At 39.2% G+C, this 22,556-nt stretch overlaps 1 protein-coding gene across 1 annotated transcript in view; it reads left to right on the forward strand.

Moving 5' to 3' along the window:
* Positions 1-22,556, forward strand: part of LOC105458922 — an 87,401-nt gene that overhangs the window by 57,289 nt on the left and 7,556 nt on the right. The window contains exons 3-12 of the mRNA XM_011704535.1: positions 10,938-11,093; positions 16,363-16,552; positions 17,832-17,899; positions 18,335-18,499; positions 19,319-19,488; positions 19,570-19,761; positions 19,949-20,545; positions 20,623-20,824; positions 21,109-21,313; positions 21,529-21,658. Of these exons, the coding sequence (XP_011702837.1) occupies positions 10,938-11,093; positions 16,363-16,552; positions 17,832-17,899; positions 18,335-18,499; positions 19,319-19,488; positions 19,570-19,761; positions 19,949-20,545; positions 20,623-20,824; positions 21,109-21,313; positions 21,529-21,658 (2,075 nt within the window). The remainder of the gene's footprint in view (positions 1-10,937; positions 11,094-16,362; positions 16,553-17,831; positions 17,900-18,334; positions 18,500-19,318; positions 19,489-19,569; positions 19,762-19,948; positions 20,546-20,622; positions 20,825-21,108; positions 21,314-21,528; positions 21,659-22,556) is intronic.

Raw genomic sequence — 22,556 nt, forward strand, 5'->3', positions numbered from 1 at the left:
CTTTTGATAGACACACACAAATCGTTCATTTTATTATCGCGAACGACTCGTGACGAAACACGAATTTATCAATAAACGATAACGTTATTAAAAGCAAATGATTTTTATTCCTTAAAATGAACGATTTGTGTGTGTCTATTAAAAGCCAAAATTCCCTGGAAAACGATCCAAATCGATGCAAATCAACAAACTCTACTGCAATCTATTGTGTATTTAACTGCATGCCGGCAAAATTCAATGGGTTAGATGCGTGTACGCGCGACAGATTCTTATGAATAATACAACGCGAGAAGCGTCTGATCAATATAAACATGCAAGATATGGGAATTGCATCAGCAATGTGGAATTTTTCGTTCTGTTAAAAATCAAGTTGAACGCTGGTGTCAATTACCATCTCTGGACTACTGGCTACCTTTGTCGAACTGGGATTGCGGCGATGCGTCCAAATACCAGATGCAAACTGTATACGAGCCCCGTGATATAGTCTTCGATGAAACGAGTAATTGACCCCGTTTCTCGTTATCACACGCGCTAACAGACTGCAGTATCAATCATTTGATAGAAGCAGCGGCTATAATTCCCTGTAATCCAGCGTCTCGAATAACACGCACTCGATTGTTATTCGCATTTCCGCGTCTATCGCATGTGCATATCGCGTGATAGTTTATTATTATTGATTCCGAGATGCGAGAACCGAGTACGAGTGTCTGCCTTGAAAAGTGCGAAGGCAATATTTTGCCGGATGTCTCCGGCGCTCGAGCTTCTTGCAGCGGGCCTTAAAGCGGGATGCAGAAAACCGTGGAAACTATGTTTAGATCGGTGAAATTTAACGCAGTCGAGAAACGTCGGTAGGGCAGGTCAGGGAACTGTGAAAGTCTGAAATTTCTCGCCCTAACGGACAGAAATGACAGAAATTATGTCGTTCGCTTAATAATATTTGTTTCCGACTCAGCACTACATAAATGGTCATTAAATTTTACTGGTTTTCTACAGTTTTTAAATAATGTAATAAAAAAAAATCAGAGCAGAATTCTTTTTATACAGGGTGTCGAGATCTCGCCATAAGTCGAGATCAATTACTTGGGCGATGAATGAGAACCTAAAATTAAGAAAGAAAATTGATATAAACATAAGTTCAAAAATACGTTGTTGTCCTGATATCTGCCAAGGAATGCTAAGCGAGCTGTATCTTCTCGTGCATCTTGGGATAGTGCTGAGGCAGCTCGCAAATTTTATTTGACTTTAATTATGTTATAAAACTCAAAAATCATTGATCTTCTTTCAATTATGACAAAATTGACAAAAAAAATTCGAAACCCAAGCAGTTTCAAATTTCAACGTAAAAATAGTGACGCGATAACAACGAAAACAACGTATTCGGATATTTAGATCAATTTTCTTTCTTGTTTTTTGATTCCCATTCGTCTCCCGAGTGATCGAGCTCGACTTACTTGTATACAAATAAAAAATAATTCTTTTTTCCTCTTTTATTTTCCTCTTCATTTATACTTCTTGAAATATTACAATTGCTGTAATGCGCTGCATAACAATCCCAAGGTGCCTTAAATTCGTAATTGCTTTAATAATCATTGATTCAAACATGACTTAAAGCATCTTGGGGCTTGATCAACTTCACGTACTCTCGGGACGCATTCGACTTCGCTGTACCGAAATATAATCGACGATACGATATACACTCCGGGCGAAATCGAAACCTGTGGAGCGTGGTGACGAGGGGGAGAGGCAATTAGGTGATTAAACTGCTAATATACGCGGAAGCGACGGGAGGGTGAGTAAACGCGATATCGGCCAATAAATTCCCGATGGAGTTCCGTTCGGCTTTATCGCGCGCCACCGACTTTAAACCACCCCGCGCGGTTATTCCTGACGGGTAAGAGGTACGGCGAAAGGGGTTGAAAGGAGTGGATCTCTCCTTATGTGCCGCTCGAGCTTTACGTCGAGTTTCGGCGCCCGAAAGTTTACGCTTACAAAGGAGAGATAAAGTATTATACTTTCGCAACTACGGCGATCGCGGTCGTGCGAATCGATGGAATAAAGGCATCAACGAGTGATGTTATCGATGTACCTACACAGTGCGACAAATAATTTCCCGGAATGGTGCTATAAAAATGAAACGAATTGAGTTTTTTCAGTTGTCTTTTTCTGTATTCAAAATATTCTCCTCCTGATTCAAAGCACGCGTCGAAGCCTGTTGAATTGTTTCCTTCAAAATAGCATCCCTTCAACTTTATTTTTATTTTGAGGAATAAAGAAAAGTCACATGGCGCTAAATCAGGCGAATACGGTGAATGATATAACACGTAAACCTGATTTTTAGCCAAAAATTGACTGTAATCTATTTTGAAGATGTGGAAACAATTCAACAGGCTTCGACGCGTGCTTTGGAGACAATACTACAAAATGAACTGGAGCAGTCATTTGAATCATTGTTGAATCGTTGCAAAAAGTGTATTGAATCAGGAGGAGAATATTTTGAATGAAGAAAAGGAGAAAACTGAAAAAAATCAATTCGTTTCATTTTTATAGCACCATTCCGGGAAATTATTTGTCGCACTGTGTATGTCAACTTATGTGCTCGATAGAGCAATTAATGAATTAATTAATTAATTGAACAGTAGAACGATTAAATAATAATAATAATATATTGATCGATTATTAATTTTGGTGTAGGGAAAGTTGTTATCCTCTGAGCACGGTAACGTTAGCTTATGCTTATTAGATCAGGTCTTGTTTAATTAGGGGATTAAATATTCTTAGCTTACGTGAAACGAGGTCGAGTCTAGTTCCGCGAATACGAAGTTTCGCTTGTTATTGTTATTGAAATTAATGTTTAATTAACATGTTCTTGCGAGTGGCGCACCTCCAAAGGGTAACCTCTAATGTACAAGGGATTAAACCTTCTAACTTTCCAACTGTTACCTTTCGTAAGACGAAGAAGCTCTTTTCTAACTTTTCCTAATTTTAATATCAATGTTGAAGGCAAATATATATACACAAGCACACTGTTACAATTACAGGTTTTGATGTCGATATTAATGACATTTTGTAACCTACGGAATATAGGACATATTCATAATACAGAATTCATATGGATATATTTAATGATTTCAAATTTCGTTTATTAATATACAAAACTATCATTATTGCAAATGTATGTATTTTGCGCAATTCATATTTAATTAAATTACATATTGAAATTTATTTTTAATCATTGAACTGCACCGGATATCCCGTTAACTTTTAATCGAATAGTAAATTAACGAAGTTTCTCTAGTTAATTAAAGCTTCAAATAATATCGCTGAAAACGGAACTACGTCGTGCACAGCGCATAATATAAATTTCCCCATTAGATTGCGGTAATCATACAGACGACAAGTTCTTTGTCCACATCTGCCAGCGGCAGCAAACTGCGGAAACGAGACTTCCTCTCAATGTTCGTCTAGGACGACGAGAGATTAAAGATTTCTTTCATTCCACAAAGTAACTAACTACGACGGATCCCTTCTGTAAGTAGTATTGTATGCATCATCCGCTTGCAGAGACGTAGCAAATGTAATCTAGAAGAGACCAGAAAACGCGAGGAAAGTTCACAAATTCACTGAGCCACAAACTGTTATACGTTGAAATAATGCTTTCGACGTATATCGAAAATTGCCTGTCCACTTTCTGTTAAGCTCGTGCTTGCCGACTTCTAAACATTTAATCAAAACAATGCCACATCGTAACGGCGAATTTAAAGTCATTTCTTCAGATTGTAAAATCTAAAAAATGTTAATTTATGTTTATAAAATTACAAATGAGAGATATGAAATGTAGTTACATAACAAAGGTTAAAGAAACAATTTGTAAATTATTTCTCTTTAAAGGCAACAGGATTGTATAAATTAAGCTGATATATGTATATGCAAGGCAGTGAGAAATAAATTTTATTCTCTGTCATTCTTTTTTCATAAACAATTACTAAAAATATGATTATACTCATATTTCATTTAAAAATGTGTTAACAAAATATTCTGACAATTTCGCATAAGAGTTTCGCGGTAAATTATAATGTTACAATTTTCCTTTTGCGATATAAATAGCTTAGTAAAAGCGCCAGTGAGATTTGTTGTGCATTCTTCACCGCATGTTGAAATACCGCTAGAAAGAGGGAAAGACCTGTACAAAGAAAACGTAGAATTGCTGTAACCTTGGCGTGGTCGTGAGAATGAATATGGCAATGCGCGCGCGTTCACTCATGTCGTGCGTATGCAGCACGTGTACGGAACATGCGATTTTCCGATCGTCGGAACTCGCGTAACTTGTAGTCGTGCGAAACCAAAAATAGCACATACAAGACACGTGCTGCAACAAGTATATATAATACTGGTAACGCGTATTTAAAGAGCTGAAAGCCAATCGAATAGAAATTAATCGCAGTCGTCGAAGCCATTGGGCAGCTAATCGGTGTGTGAAAATTTTGTTTCGTAAAAAATCCAGCGGTAAAACGTCCGACACGTGTAGTAGTAGAGAAATATTTCTCTCGGCCGAGCAGCAGATATTTCAACTTTTCGAAAGCGAGAAAGCTTAGAGGAAGACTAGCCCGCATTTTGCGCCGGGATCGTTGTCGGATTCGTGGATCGGTGTATCAATTAACTCGCCCGCTTTCATTCGACGCAGCGGTGCGTGCGAAGCGTGGATATACGCTTGCTGCTCCTTCCTTTACTGTCAAAGTATTTTTTTTGTGAAGCTTATTGTTAGCACGTGTATTTACTTTCTGCGATTTTCTGGTTATGCGCGGAGAAATGTATGACCGAAAGAGAACCGACTCGGTCGGTTCAACATTTCTCTGTTCACGTTTGTCGATGTTACGTTTGTAGTGAATTCGTTAGTAGGATTCAAACCCCGGCTGCGATACACATACGGTAATCTTTGCCGTGTGTGATATCGTTATTGCCCGTATTACCGCGAAGATAGAAATGCAGAGGCGGACACATAGAGGATCTCTTGTTTCCGCTTGCGAATCCCCCGCGATGTAGATCCAGATTCCAGTAGATCATAAATCTCCCGTTAAATGCGATTTATGTAACGAGAGTTGCGATGAATATTTGATTAATGGATCCGCAACACTTTGTCAAGTATTGTTGCGTGATAAAAATATTGTTTTTATATATTTTGGCAAAGAGCGATGGTGAAAGAATTAACAGGAATTTGCGTGTGTCGCCAAAACAATACATGTTTGACAATTGTTATGTATTTTATTTAATTATTGAAAATCTGGTGATCGATTTCTCTCTCTCTCTCTCTCTCTCTCTTTCTCTCTCATTGAAACATGTCAAATATATATACCAAATAATTAAATCTCTCCTTTTTTAAAGAGATTTCACTTATGTGTGATTGAGAAGCGATGAGACAAATGCTTATAATTTAAATCACACTCGTTACGATTCGACAAATCAAAATAAAATTTTTTCAAGCGGTAAAATGCTCGCAGAAAAAAAATTTGCGTAACCGCAACGTTAACCCGGATAGGCAATATCCGGCGATATGTAACCATGGCAATTACCGGAGACTGCACGCATCGAGCGATGATTTGTATTCCGCGAGGCGAGTAACAGCGCGACCGCACGTAACCGCGCGAACGAACCGCGCCGTAATTAAAATCGCAAAGCTATGCGCCATTTAAATCACGCCGCAGGTGCTAGTCTTTGTACTCTCTGTAAAACGCGCGAATTTGGGGTCGTGTATATTTTGTTCAAATAGCGATCCCTCACGTTGACCGAAGCTAACAATAAAACGCGTTCAGCTCGTCGAGCATGCGGTCTCGCCCGACGACACATAAACGACAATCGGCATATCTGAATTTCTCTTTTGTGTGACTCTCTCCTTTCATGCTCGCGGGTACATTGAATTTGAATCTTGTTTAAAATATTTCCTTAAATTACACGCGAATATTACGCGAATATGGATTAATCATTGATTAGCGACTTTTTCAATCAAATTCAAGATGCAATGTAGCGAGCCAGTTGCAGTTCAATTCATTTCAGCTTTTTAATTAATTATTTCCCGTACTGCATCTCAGATGTTGTAAAATTGACCCGAAGCATATAATATACAATAATTCATCGTAAAGTGTCAAATCCATTCCTCATTTATTTGTCATAACGCCAAATTTTAATTTAGTATTTTAATTCAGACATTTTAAAAAGTGTCATGCACAATCTGTATAAATATATTTAATATATATTTATAATACAAAATATGTCACGCTTGCAGCACGCGCCAGAAGGTATTGTGTTAATTGTATTTTAATGAGTTCTCTCGATTAATTTCAAGCCAATCTTTTGTGTGGTCCAACACAGTGACATTATTTAAATAATTTTACGAATTTTGTCGAGCGATTATGCAGAATTGGAGTTTGTTACAAATTATTTAATGAAAACTGGAATAATTATTATCGCGGCGATCTACACGAACTCCGGTGTTTAACCACAACGTCCTGGATGCATTTCTATTTCTGCGAGCGTCCTTCGCAATTCGTCTTGCTCAGTGGCAGGCATTGCCGCGCTGCGCCACCGGAATTTCCCTAAAAAAGATCAGCGTTGCCGCCAAGCTTTTCTTTTCTTCGGGTTTCCGAAGGGCGGCGATGTAGAAACCACGGAGCCGGAAACTCCGTTGGACGAGGGTGGTTTACGGGGGACACACAATGGATGGAACGTAAGGACCACGTCGGCCGAGTTTTACGGTAGCTGAAAAGAAACTTTCCTCTTCCTCTCTCTCTCGCTTTCTTTCTTTCCCGTTTTAACAGGCGCCCCGTTTTCCCTTCCGACGTGACACTCTTTTTTTCCCCGTTGGATTAACTCGGTTCTGGTTACCGGATTAAAAGGACAGTCCCACGCGGCGAATTTTTCCCGTCGACGAACGACGGCGCCCGGAATTTCCCCCAACTGGCCGCGGAAAAGTTGGAACAATCGCCGGCTGCTTAATTCGTTACCCGGTAGCCGGTTAATGCAGTTAGTTCACTCGGTAAATTGTTTGGGATGCGCCAACTGAACGAAGAACAAAAAGTATTCGCGAACTTTCGCGAGCTTTCGCGTTTACCTTAGCAACTCTTGGGTTTTCCTTAATCACCTCCGATTCAACGCCATTGTAGCGAATGACTCCGCTTGTTCGAGTTTTCTATTATCATTTCAGCGTGTTGCACGCGGCATTGTGCTACATAGAATGTTCCGAATTTAACAAAACCACATTTCATCCGCGGATTCTACTTGTTGATTTTTCTAACAATAAGATGATAGAATTAATATCGATTCTCGGGAAAGGGAGAATTGATTCTGGAAAATGGTTGTTTGCGTTGAAGGAAGTTCAAATTTGAATTAATTAGATGAGACTTCAATTTCGCACAGATAGATTTGCGGAGATTTTTTTTTGTGCGCGGAGATACCCAACAGCCCTGACCCAGCGATATATTTGTTTCTCGATATCGACGGAAGATGAATGCGGGTCATATCACTGTGCGGAAGCCACCGCGGGAGCTGTGATATCAAAAACGGTCTCCGCGCGCGATGGCCGCGAGCCAAGTATAGATTGCTAACTGTCGCTGGACAATGATATACACCACGCTGAAAGGATTTCAAAGGAGTGTGCATCGACCGTGTATCATGCACAGTGTTACGCCGTCGTATCGTTGGACTTGGCTTTCTGAAGAAATATCGTTACTGCGCCATTTGTCTCCCCGAGAGTAAGCCGCTCCTCGCGGATATCACATCGGAGATACTTCTCAATTTGGTTAATGCGTTTCTGAAAATTACCGGGTGCACATTTCAACGAGTATATATACCGTAAAATTTTCATGTTGCGGGAGAGCTACGGCGATTAAAATTTATATTCTCCACGTTATACGGAGAGAATGATTTCACGCGCATTTGCATTTTAAAATAATGGCGGTTGATTCAGTGAGACCTCAACATCATTTATATTTTTACGCGCATTTACTAAATTATTTTATTTTATTATATATCTGTTATATATCTGTTATCTTTTGTGTTATATAATTTTCTATGAGGAATTTCATGTTTTTTTTTAATCTTCTATTACGAGATAAAACGTCCGTTTAAATTTAATGTGAAATTTAAATGAAAGTTAAAGTAATCAATTTAAAATTATCTTAATTAATTTCTTGTAATACGAAGACCGAACTCCAGTTTTATTTTACGCAGCAATCTATTACAATGTTAAATTATTTCAGGAGAATGTCGCATTTTTGCAATTATGAATGCGGATTATTTTTTTTATGCACAAATCGGCTAAGCTAGCTGGAAGTGCGCTATGTTTAGACAGCGTCGCGTTTGTTGTCGAAGCGCGGAAGGAGGCTAATCAATAATTCATGATGGCATAGGGCACCTCCGGTCCATCCACCCCGATGTTGAAACGCGCCCCTCCAATTCTGCGTTACGTTACACGAGTAATTACTGCCACAATTTCAGTCCAACGCGGCACTTAGACTAATTAAGAGTCGAGCTTCCATCACGCTTGCTTCGCCGTCTTTGCACGCGACGGAGAAATGGTTAGTTAAAAGCTTCTTTTATATTCTTCTTGGCGTAGACCGTAGAACATAAAACCGACGTAAAATGTAGCCGAGGGGATATTGTACGTACAGATCTCATATAAACTTCTTCTAAAAGTTGCTTGCAGTAAACTGTCTTGATTAACTAAGTCTCGGCTGATTTTCCCATCCTTCTTTCAATCACTTAGTAGTATAGTATAGCAGATAATGAAATGAGAAATTGGAGAAGAAATTCTTCTTTTAAGAGAGAATATCTTATATTTGAACAAATTTATGTAGGTCTCTTATTCTATGGCCTATTTTATTTTCAACGCTAGGATAGATCCAAGGTAAAAAGGTACAAAAATACACGTATATTATATTATTTAGAAGCCAATCGCTTTTCTTCAATTTTTTGTAATTAAAAATCAATTCTAAAAGAGTCGTCATTAAAACTTGATCTATCCACCCCGAGCTTATTATAGTCAGATATATCGTATATAATAAGATTATACGGCTGATTAAGAAAATTAAAATTTAATTTAATTTGATAACTACCCGAAACTAGAAATTCGTCCGGATTCTAATCCCAGGATTTAATAGGTTGATCTCCGAGCCGACCGTTGGTTCTAGTGTCATTCACCGTGCTGCATCCACAGGTAACGCAGCATCCATTCTCTTCAACACGAAACGCTCGCAGGAAAAGTATCCCGGCTGGGACGACCTCCATGAATTAAACATTGCGCGCGCCGTTGGGCTTCGGTGTGCAAACGAGATTCGCAAATTCATTTCTGTTCACTCGGCACGCGTACGGCCGCGCTCGGAAGAGAGGAGAATGCGCCGCAATTCCGAGAGTTTATGAATTTCAGGGGGCCGGAGCTTTCCAGCCTCGAAATCACGATCTAATAACGCTAACTGTTTTATCGCGCTCGATGATATGACAGTCGGGCAAATCGCATTAACTGTGCCGAAATACGACAATCACGACGCGATAGTCGCCGTGGTTGTTCCGCAAATAATTGACGTCGCTCTCGTAATCACGAATTCGAATCGACGCAACTTTTCGCGATTAACAGGCATAGAAATCATACTGGTAATGAACTTAGCGTGAAAATTGTATTTTCGCGTTAATCTATTGTTCCCCAAATTAAGTGAGGCTATTGTTGTATCTAAGCTAAAATGAAGCTATTGTTATATAATCTACGTGCTATCTTGTGTTTGCTGTTAAATGTAAGGCATGCGAGATTACCGAATTTTTTTTTATTGTCTCAAAATATAAATAATTAAATAAACCCCAATTAATACTACGTTCTTTTTTAGAAAAGCTCTACTTTTTATGTATATTTTATACACTATAGCTCTAAAAATTATGTTTGCGAATATACTATTTGTTACTAATAATTCATTTACTAATATTCGTCTAACGAATAAACACGGCTTGCTTGAAATTTCCGTCGACATTCTTCCGGAGTTCTCAAACAATATTCTTAGATTGTTATCCAGTTATTCGGTTTTATGGGCCGAAGAAAGCGAGCATTCGAGTGTAAAATTAATTACAGCTCGATGCAACGATCTCAGGACCTCAATTTTCGCGGGAGAGATTTTCTTTTCTTAGGACTAAGCACAATTTTAACGCTATTAATGCAACAGGTGCGCGATCGGGCTCTTTGGTGTGCTCGATAAGAAAGAATCGGCCATGTTACTCGAGCACTGAGTTGTATATAAACGATAAATGATCGTTTCTTTAGATAAGAAAAATTCTCAAACTATAATAAGGGCTAATCCGATAGAACATATTTAATTGCGAATAAATAGGCCGCTAATTACAGCGCTGAGATGAAATAAATACAGTCATACAGGTATAGATGTATGTCTGTGATGTGCTGTATAGGTACTTAAATGCGAAAGGTCAACCACTATGACAATCAGTGTACATTTCTTTAGAAATATATTACTAGTATTGCGGCAGTACAATACTAGCAATACGCTATCAATACATAGCAACACGTTAGCAATATTTTGGCTATATTGTGCGCATAGATGGCAATACTACTGACAGTACAAAAGCAATACAATAGCAATGCTTAGCAATAAAGCGTGTTGTATTGCCATAATTAACAATTGCTGTACATTTTTTTAGTAGTGATTGACCCCTCGCCTAAATATCTTAAAATTCTTTTTTCATTTGCAGCTAATTATATAAAGTTTTATATAATATATGCATATGCTTCGCGATTAATTACAAAAAATAGATTTTGTTCTTTCCTTTCTCAAAAATATTGAAAGAAAGTGCTTTATAAATTTCCTTACTTCAGTTGCAACTGTTAAGGACAAAAAAAATTTTAACTGCAGATCGAAATTCAAGATACGATATATTTTCCCTCTTTTCAGGACCTCGAACATGCGGACGTGCTGACGGTGGGTTTCAATGTGGACGGCGTCGAGCGTGTTCTCGACCTTCGACTGAACACCGATTTAATTCCGGTCGGCTATCAGCAACTCCACCAGCATCGCGGCACGTACAAAGTGCACACCCCGTCGAAAGTTGTAAGTACCGCCCGGGCATCCAGTACCTATTCGCATCCGTAGCGTGCTAACCGCTTTTCCGCAAACAACGTTTGCGTTAATCGATATCGAGTGTGCGAACGTAATTCTATCGGATACACCAGCGCGTCGATCAAGGAAAGCGTCGAGGATTCATTCAACTTAACCCCGTGCTCGGCCATTCACTCGCGACTCGTCACGTATCGAATGGCATACAAAGAACGGCATTATCGTCGTTTAATGGCATGATATACGACGTGAAATTTACGATAGTACACATATGGTCGTTCGTTTCCCGCAAGAAAAGGGATAATCGATACAACTTTTCTCAACAATTATTGCGGACGATATATGAAGAGCTGTTTTTTCTATCGATTAAATATTTTTTTATTGTTTTATGTTATTTCTTTGAACGTTTTATCTTGCGACGAAAATGCTCAGATAAGCGATTATGTACATCGGTCGGAAAAATAATCTCATTGTACGTATTTTTTTTTTTACACTAGAAAGAGATGATCAAAGTTTATCCACTTGTTAAGTCTTTCTCATTTGGTCTTTGCTACTTTTCGGTCATCTCTCGTGAATCGATGCCACGTTACCACAAGTTGATTTGTCTATAGAGCCATGAAGTTTACGATATAAAAGAAGGTCGTCCCGCGCAATTTAATTTTAATTCGTCTCTAAGTAATCACATTGTATTGTCTACTACTTTTGCTGCTACCCTATTCCATGTTACTATTAGCAACCTTGACAATGGAATTGACCAACATGGAGAACTCTGAAGACGATGTTTTATTCAGTCAGGTCAACAAAGAGATGCCAGGCAAAAAAGAGAAAAGAATAGCGTATTGCGATAAAAGCGATATAATCTCCGTTTTTTTTTTTAACGAAGACCCACACCATTTCTCTTTTTAGACGACTCGACAATCTATTTTGTGAGAAAATTTATTTAATTCCACGCTCGGCCCGTGCTTCCGGTCCCACGAAAATTAAAAATCTCCGCGGGTGTCCGGTGGCGTCCGTGCCCCTCTCGTCATATCTGTCCGCCGTCATCGCACGCGGGCGGAAAAGGTAGGCAGGTCCCCGGTGCAGGTATAATACGCGACTCGGCCGAAATCGATCGAGGTGACTCACTCTGTCTGCTGTCTACATGTTTAATAGAACGTCTCGCTATAAACACACGCAAATGTGTAGCGGCGTGTTGGTCCCGGGGCGAACGGTGGGCGTACAATCCACCCCCCCCTCCCCCCGTCACGTTAAAATTGTGCATGAGCGGCGGTCGCGGCGTTTCCGCTTTATAATTCAAATGCCGCGGTGGAAGAGAAAGGCAGGAAGGACGAGAAGAAAAAGGGAAAAAGGGAGGAAAGCTGATGGAACATCCGGAATACGTTAAATTGCAACGGTCGCGCGACGTGTCTGCGAAGTATATCGTGCAAAACGCGGGGATTGCCTCGGAAATTACTCCTGCTAAACGTCTAATTCCGCTATCATAATGTTTCTGTAGATAATCGATTTTATTTAGTCGCTTAAACGTAAAATAAATAGTAAAGATATGATTACGAAAGATAAAAAATAAAAATCTGAATACATTAAATACTTTGACGTTGCATTCAACGTGATATCGATGGTGAAATTGATTGTATTAAATTTCGCTCACGCTGAATCAGCGACAATCAAATTTCTCCGCAGTTTACGGAAATTGTGAAAGTATTTCTGAGATGTTTCTCTAATTACGAGCTTTGTCCAAAATCATGCAATTACATTATCTCGGTGAAAGCAGCGAGTTGTACACGAATGCGATAACAATAATTATTATGCTTTGCAACATGAAGTTGGAAGTATCTCTTCTGGACTGGATTACTTATACAAATACTGTGCCTTCTCAGTTTAATTGCAGAATCGGCATTGAATTAAAGCAAATTTAAATTTACAAATTTTAATTTTATCATGTAGAAAAGTAATTTATTTGTCTTAAGATAAAAATTTCTATATATATTTTAGATAGAATAAAATAAAGAGAGTGAAAAATAATGTACTCATATTTAAAATAAGGAACAAAATTTAAAAACTGAAATAAAAAGCAATCAATCAAGAAAATAATGTACTCTTTATAATTTTTAATTGAATACATTTTTGTGATATAAAAATGTATGATATAAAATGATATAAAAATGTATGATATAAAAATGTACGATATAAAAATACATTTTTATATCATAAAAATGTATTCAATTAAAAAATATACAAATATAAATAATAGCAATTTAACACAGAAAATGAATTCTACTGCAATTATAAATAACAAAGGCTGACTGCTGCTCGTTGATCATAATGTTCTGCTCGGCTATGTGTAATAGGACGATGATGAGAGTAAAAAAGTCATCCAGAATGTGGAACAAAAGTCAAGCGGAAAATGTAAAACTCGCTGGCCAACTGGCGGAGTTCGTTGCGCTAGCCGCAGCATTTCACACTTATTATTTTGCACAAATTGTATTTAATTAATTGGCGACTCCGGTTAACGGCACTGCCTTCCGTCGCCCCATCTCCCGTTCTTCGCGGCATAAATACGGTTTATCCGCGCGGATGAACCAATTTTGAGCTCGTTAAAGGAGAAAACACGGATGTGAAGTAAGCTAGGAATTTGAGATACCAGTGGTAATTCTGACTCTTTGAAACACTGTGTAAAAGTTTTTTCTAATATAATAAAATGTGTACACAAAAATATATAAAAATTTGCGCAATAATAATACTACATATAATTTGTATTACGTACACGGAAAGAACGATTTTGTTAGAAAGCCTAAAAATTTTGCTGGATACAGACCTGAAAATAATTCTTGTTGGATCATTAAAATAATTTTGTTGGAAAGTTAAAAATGATAAGCATTGCTATAACGTTTTGATATTCTTAATTCTAGTAATCAGTTTGACTTTTCAATAAAATTGTTTTGATTGTCCAACAAAAATTATTTTCAAATCTGTATCCAGCAAAATTGTTCTTTCCGTGTATGGATAATGCATATAAAAATTTAAATCGTAAACGAACATAATGTACATATACGATTGAAATTTTGCGGATCGAGAACATAACATCTAAGTGTTTCATATTCTTATCTTCGACGAATGCGAAAGTTGTTTTACGGATGGGAAAATGATTGAGGAAGAGAGGGACGGTCCGTTTTCACGAGGATACGTACATATAGGATAGGAGGTCCCTTTATGCTCTCAACGCGATTCTGAAATTTACCGTCCCGGTAATAAGAACGCGGCTGTTACGAAATATATTTTTCTTTCGCACAGCTCTCGTGATACAAATCTACATAATCCCCGATGCGGCGCACACGCGATATTACATTTAATAGAAGCGAGGATAAGCTTATACCGTGGGCGAATACAAAATTTCATATTCCGCCGACACGCCTCGTAACGCGCTTTCCATGGGGCACGTTACGCTCTCGCGAAATTTTTCTCTTATCCGACAATGAATCAAGCCGTACGCTTTATCCGTCCGTTATATATCAGCGGTCCCCAGTGATTATATCCTTGGACGCATTTAGACGGACGACGATGGATTTCTCACGTGAAATAAACGCGTAAAATGCGCACAAGGATATTATATGCCAGCGAAGCATGCAAACATTTCATATGAAAAAGAAATACTGCGTGACTGGAAAAAACAACCAAGCCAAACCTCGAAATTCCCGAAGGTTATAACCAGTATTTTTTTTTATTAAAAGTATTTTGTATGCGATAGGCGTGTTCCATTTTTTATATAAAAATTGCCAACTATTATCGTGTTTTGAAATATTTAGATATGCGAGAATATGAATCCTTGGATATAAAAATTCCCAACATTACGCGTGCTGAAATCCTTGAATTCTAAATTCAATATTCAAGTATGAATAGTGAATGCGCATATATTCTTGTAATTGATTTTTTTTCTACATTCTCCAGTCGTTTAATCGCAATTTTAAATTTAAATTTTTGAGGAGTGTCGTTTTTATTTTTTTCCCAATAATAAAGATAAATTTACGTCGCGGAAAATCGACTTCAAGCATCATCGAAATTGAAGCTCGGCAATGAGGAGAACTTCGCTGCGTCATTTTTAAAGGACAGCATTGAAAACCAACAAGACACGGGCGGGCCGCCGCTGCGTCATCGGCAATAAATAAGAGTCGCGGTTGCATTAAATAATCGATACGACGATTTAACGATACCGACACGTTCTCTCGTTAATTCAATCTCGCCCGTCACGTCGCCGTATACACCTTCCTATGCGGCAATCGGATAATGGACCACGATCGATGGTTCTCGTAACGGAGAAAGCGCCTCGTTTCAAAGACGATCCCGATACCCCCCCGCCTGCGAGATCGTGCTTCTTTGTTGGAGCAATTCCTTTCGGGAGAGTAACGTGCTTGCTCTCCGAGGTAACGGGTCTCCTCCCTCGTTTTCCTCGCGGCGGAAAAAGGAACGTGAAAAATCGCCGGGGTTCGCCAGCAGCGTGTGCACACCCAGAAATCTGGGACAACTATATTTGTACTGAGCCGATGTACGGTTCCGATGCATCTGAGAAGCCGAGATAAGCTCGCGAACTGCAACCGTACGGAGCGCACGGGCATCTCGATTTCTTCACTTTTTATGCCGCGTGATTCATAAGTGACGCAAATCGGATAAACGTTAAGTAAGAGAAAAATGAAGTTTAATTTGAGATAAAATAAAAAATTTCTCATATATAATTCTTTACGCTCTAAATTATTTCTCACAAATACGTACGAGGAATATTATCAAGTATTTTATTTTCAATAATTTAATCACACAGTCGATTCAACATGTAGCAATTTAAATTATTTCGAAGTATTTATAGAAATTCCAAAAATATCGTTTGCTGGTTATATAATCATGTACTGCTTCGAATATTTTGAAAACTATGTGAAAGCTTGCCGCAAAGCGCTGTGTCTACTTACATACTTCGATAGGAACGCAACGGATCAAGATAGAAAACATAAATTCAATTAGAAGTACGCCTTTTTATTTGTGACTGCATATCTATGTTTGCGAGAAAATTGTTCCATTATTTTGCATACTTGAAGTTATTATTGAGTTGAGAAATAATTAGAAATGCGTAAGTAAAGCGGAAAAGCGGACTCACGTGATAAAGCGAATTTCCTAAATATTGATAAATTTTTTAGAATGTTCGAAGAAACAAAGCGAATTCTTTTAACGTCGTTTATCTTATGGCGAATGGCATTCGTGAATTGCGTGAATCTTGCAGGAACTCTGTCATTACCAAGGTAGCGTTCGAGATGTTCCTGCCTCGTGGGTGGCGTTATCCACTTGCGAAGGATTGCGCGGTGTCATCTTCGATGGTGAGAATCTTCATTACATCCATCCGGAAGATGAGAGCTTGGATTCCGCGCATTACCTTTACAAGCACAGCGATCTCATTGCCAACAATACGTGTGGTAAGCATCTCGCGATTAAACTGTCCCTGTTATATATCTGGATCTTCTCCGCAAGAATCGTATGCTTAATAATGCAAAGTGGAAGAGAGGGAAATTGCATCAGAAAAATTAATGTTATTAGTGCACGCCATATGCAGATTGTTGACGTTGCACGTTCAATATTTTCAATTATTAACATTGCAAACATCCGCTTCGTTAAAAGAACATCACGAAGAATCTGGACAGTTATACACAGTGCGACAAATAATTTCCTGGAATGGTGCTATAATAAAAATGAAACAAATTGAGTTTTTTCAGTTTTCTCTTTTTCTTCATTCAAAATATTCTCCTCCTGATTCAATACATTTTTTGCAACGATTCAAAAACGATTCAAATGACTGCTCCAGTACATTTTGTGATATTGCCTCCAAAGCACGCATCGAAGAATCGATCTGTTGAATTGTTTCCACATCTTCAAAATAGCATCCCTTCAACTTTATTTTTATTTTGGGGAATAAAGAAAAGTCACATGGCGCTAAATCAGGCGAATACGATGAATGATTCAACACGCAAATCTGATTTTTAACCAAAAATTGACTGTGAGCTATTTTGAAGATGTGAAAACAATTCAATAGGCTTCGACGCATGTTTTGGAGGCAATACCACAAAATGAACTGGAGCAGTCGTTTGAATCATTGTTGAATCGTTGCAAGAAGTGTATTGAATCAGGAGGAGAATATTTTGAATGAAGAAAAAGAGAAAACTGAAAAAAATTAATTCGTTTCATTTTTATAGCACAATTTCGAGAAATTATTTGTCACACTGTGTACGACACAGTGATATGTTTCTGGATTTTAAGAGATTAGTAAGATTCGTAATTAAGATCTCAGAATTTTCATGACTAATACACGTTGACTCACAAACACATTTGCAATTCATATACGTTCCGAGATCGTATCCGTCGCTGTCGCGCGAGTTCCTGTTGCCGAGGCAATTTCCGTGGGTTCCTTTAAAAGTACTCACGAGCTTTGGCTCTCAGAAATACGACTTTTAGCACGAAGGAACGAGAGCTAGCCGGGGGCTCGTTCCTCCGTCCTTCTCGGTGGCAGTGACCCACGCGAGCTCAAAGACTCGCCTCTCGGGAAGACTGGTCTCTCCTTAACGGTCTTAACGAATGTGAGAGCAAGGCCCCGGCCGTACGCTCGTCGCGGAGACTCTTTGTCCTCTCCTCGATCCTACCGAGAAATCCTGCTGTCGACGATCGTGTCCCTGATGTTTGACGTTTTTCCTCCGGTTGCAGGTTACGAAGGCGCGTCGCCGCATGACGTTCTCCCTCGTGATCATCGCAAGATTAAAAGGTTCTCCAGGGTATGTATACGGAGCAATAGTAAAAAAGAAAAAAAGAAAAAAAGAAAAAGGAAAGGAAAGAGAAAAAGAAATTCGCGAAAGCCGCTTCCCCGGTAAATTATACGACTTCAAAGAACGTATACACTCGCAGGGGTCTTGGTACCCTCAGTGTCTTGCGTGCGTACCCTTCTTCCGTTCCTTCCTTCTTCGCGTTAGGGGAATCGTGAATAGTTCGGGAAACGTCTTGCGCTTAGCAAAAATTTCAACAGAGAGTTTTCAACAATTAATGGATTATTTATAGAATTGCAAGTTTCAAGAAGGAACTATTAATGATTACGTTTTTGTTGTTATGACAATTTTATTTCAACTTCGTGTTTTTGTTAAATTTCAATGAGCTAAAGTTAAAACTCAATGAATTTCATGGTTGACGCCACGTCGTTGTGTTCTCTTTTGTAGCACAAAAGAGCGGCTGAAATTATCCGTGGACCCTATAACGCGAACAGACAGTCGCGTTACGTGGAACTGGTACTCGTAATCGACAAGAAGGAATACACCGCGCTCGACGAGAACCTGGACAAAGTGCATCAGCACTGTAAGGACATCGCCAACATTATCAACGCTGTAAGTAACGTCGCCGTCGTATAACTTAATTGGACGTATAGTTCCTTTCGACCTCAAGTCGAAATGAGAACGATCTGAAGCGCTACAGCGCTAATTCAACAACTCCATTATCCAATTAGTCATCGTTTTGAACATTTGTGGTTTCCTTCTAAAATATCTCTAAAATGTATCTCCAGCTGTCACACATAGTTTTAACGGTTCTACGAATTTTACTTTATCTGGGGTAATTGACTGTGTTATATGCACAATTATGTTCACATATTATGAATGTGCGAGTCTTTCTTTCTTCAAAAAGGAGTTTTCGAGCGCGAGAACTTTGATAAGTCTTACTAAAATCCTAATTAAGTATGGTCCACTTTACTTAAACTTTTATATATTCCATTGTATCTCAAAAACTGCTCTACGATCGATATAATTTATTTTTGTTATAAAATTGAAACAACTCTTTTCCTGCGATACATACATACATACACATGTATTCTTTTTCCAAGCAAAATTTTTCATTAATTAAATTTCAAGTTAACACGCTAATTCATTCGAAAGTTATGTGAAAGTTGAATTACTGTTAACTAGTTTTCTCGAAGCTGCTTTTATTTTTACTTTTAATTAATTTAGCAAATGATGACAATGATGGATTTCAATTCGGACCTCTATATCTCCGTAAATGAGAACGGGCGACGTCGTCCTGTGTATATTCTGCGTTCTCTCTGCGAGACACAGAGAGATTAATTAGCACTGACTCGGTCTTACTGGCGCGCATCACGGTACCGCGAAATCTCTCTATAAAATACGAGACGGTATATCCCGGTGTGTTTACAGCTGTATATGCCGCTGAACATATTCATTGCCCTGGTCGGCGTACAGGTGTGGTCCGAGTCGGACGAGATAACACTGTCGCCGAACGGCGACACCACACTGACGAATTTCCTGCGCTACCGCAGGGAGAAACTGGTTAAGAACATTCCCAACGATAACGCCCAGCTGTTGACGTGAGTGTACAAATACAAATGCATTTGTATTTCGTGCAGTGTCGTGAACAATAATGACCGAATTTATTTCTCGACACGCAGACGAATCACCTTCGAGGGTGGGGTAGTCGGCAAGGCTCTCAAGGGACCGATATGCACCTACGAATTCTCCGGCGGTGTCTCCATGGATCACTCGACCGTTGTCGGTTTGGTCGCGGCAACTGTCGCCCACGAAATGGGCCACAATTTTGGCATGGAGCACGACGGACCGGATTGCGAGTGTCCTGAAGAGAAGTACGTATAGAGAGTTGCCTCTCCTTCGCACTTCAAACGTTCAACGTGTTGCGAAAAAAAAATTTATTTTATTTTACGATATTCGAAAATAAAAATCAGCTTCACGCAGCCTCCTAATGTAATGTATTGATTTGTTCATCTAGTCGAGCTCCAATTACATTATTAATATGTTTCTCTTGTATCTTAGATGTATAATGGCATCGTCCAGCGGCTCATCCGGACCAACGCACTGGTCGACGTGTTCGTTGGAACATCTAGCTCTAGCCTTCGAGCACGGTATGGATTACTGCTTGAGGAACAAGCCGCAGAAGCTCTTCGACAGTCCCATATGCGGCAATGGATTCGTCGAGCCGGGCGAGCAGTGCGATTGCGGCCTGAAGGAGAACTGCGACAATCCCTGCTGCAACGTGACCACCTGTATGCTTCACAGCAACGCGAGCTGCGCGACCGGCGAGTGTTGCGACTTGAAGACCTGCAGGCCGAAGACCGCCGGCACGGAGTGCCGGAGCGCCGAGCACGAGTGCGATCTGCCGGAATACTGCACCGGTCAGAGCGAGTATTGTCCGGCGGACGTGTTCAAGATGGACGGTGAGACCTGCAGCGTGGGCAAAGCCTTTTGCTATCAGGGCTCGTGCAGAACTCACGATGATCAGTGCAAATTGTTGTGGGGTCCCACCGGTTTGTCTTCTGACGCGCAATGCTACAATATGAACAACAGGGGCACGAAAAACGGTAACTGCGGCTACAATCGCATCGACTCAAATTTCGTCAAATGTAACGATGAGTAAGTTGACCATGCCGTATATCCAAAAAGGATATCGCATTAGATTTTGATGTAAGCACGTAACGGATGTATTGTAGAAATCTTCTCTGCGGTATGCTGCACTGCAAACACTTGAATGAACGACTAGAATTTGGTATGGAATCGGTCGCGACCTTAAGCCATTCGTTCATCAATAACAATGGGAAGATAATTCCGTGTCGTTCGGCCATAGTCGATCTCGGATTGAGCCAAGTTGACCCTGGTCTTGCGCCGGACGGCGCCAAGTGTGCGCCCGGAAAGGTAAAATATTTCCAATAATAGAGTTCTTGAATTCGTAGTAAATAAATAAATAAGTAATTGCCAAGTTAAGAAAAAGATAAAATGATAAATATCAAACTGATATAATCTGAAACTCTGTTCAACTGATATTTCTTAAATTTCATGTTGATCTACGCTATAATTATAATTGCTATATGACAATACAAGATTTTGATTTTAAGATTACATTACCAATATTTATAAAAGTGATTTATAACGTGTAATTTAGGAAACAATTGGGATACTAAATTGCTTATATTGTTTAGATGTGTGTAAATCAGAAGTGTATGTCAGTAGCGGATCTGAGAGCGTCCGTGTCTGACGGTAAAGCTTGCCCGAACAATTGCAATGGTAACGGAGTGTGTAACAGTCTCGGTCATTGCCATTGTAATCGTGGCTTTCGATCACCTGATTGCCTTCAGCCTGGATTCGGTGGCTCCATAGATAGCGGTCCAGCCGATGATCCCAACGGTATCTACACTTTATTTTATGTCTAGTCGATTATTTGATAAAAAACACAAAAATAATTTTAAGAATGTTACTAAAGAAAAGAATAATATCCGATAGATGAAAAAAAGAATAACAGATTAACTATGTAATGTCTTAATTCGAGACACATGTTAATTCGAGATCTATATTTTATCGATGTAAATTACACTATGCGATATCTGTTTTCGTATGTTTAGCGAGAAACGATGTCATAACTGCGCTTTACGTTATCTTCCTGGGAGTGGTGCCCGCCGTAGCTCTGCTCCTATTCGGTGTCTGGTATGTCAGGAATTCCGGACAGCACTGGAAGAAGGATATGATGTCTACGTACGTATCTAGTCTCGACCGTTTTAAAAAGAAACGCAAACCGCATGCCAATAAGTCGCTCGGTGTTTCTACGCCAAAGTCACATTATGCCGCCGGTAGCAAACTTTTCGGATGGCGGATAATGATCTCCGCCTATTGCGCGCCGAAGAGAAAGAACGCCTCCCGTAACGCGAATAATAAAATATTCACGATTAGTGACGATGTCACGAAAGAGCCGCTCCAGATAACTAAGGCTGATCTGATATCCACCACCAATCCGGACGCTATTAAGTGTAGCAATAATATCGAATACAGAAAGTCGTTGCTGTTCGGCAACGTAAAGCCGGACGTTAGCGCAAAGCCCCAGGTTTATAATAAGATTGCGACCCCTTCGGTACCGGCCGTTGAAGCCCAGTCGAAAAAAATCACTCCCCTTAAATCGGAACTGAGCTCCATGATATCGGAGCGTATTCAGCAGATTCAGAAAAAATCCAAGAACGACAAAGGACTTACTCTCAATACCGAATTGAGGTTCAAGCAATTGAATGAAAGTCCAGCCAGCACGTCTGACGTTACTCCGAAAACGCCGGATATGTTATTTAATAATTCGAAGGAGCCTGCTCCATTTTACAATAAAAAACCGCCACCCCCACCGGCACCTGCTCAAAGCTTAAAACCAAAGATCTGAGCGATTTCTTGTTTGTTTATACGAATCTCATTACGCACGGATATTTTACATAAAAAATTTATTATGTATTATTAGAGAAATTTTCTATTTATATAAAATATTACGATACTTATATTTTAAATCTGTTTTAGAATCTACAACAAAATTTATCTTTAGATATGATAGATTTGAAAAGAATCATTTCAGTTAAAGCACATTATTTTAAAAAATTGAAGGAAGAAATATATTTTT

The sequence above is a fragment of the Wasmannia auropunctata genome, unplaced genomic scaffold, assembly GCF_000956235.1.
Source record: "Wasmannia auropunctata unplaced genomic scaffold, wasmannia.A_1.0 LD334250.1, whole genome shotgun sequence".
Classification (NCBI taxonomy): Eukaryota; Metazoa; Arthropoda; class Insecta; order Hymenoptera; family Formicidae; genus Wasmannia; species Wasmannia auropunctata.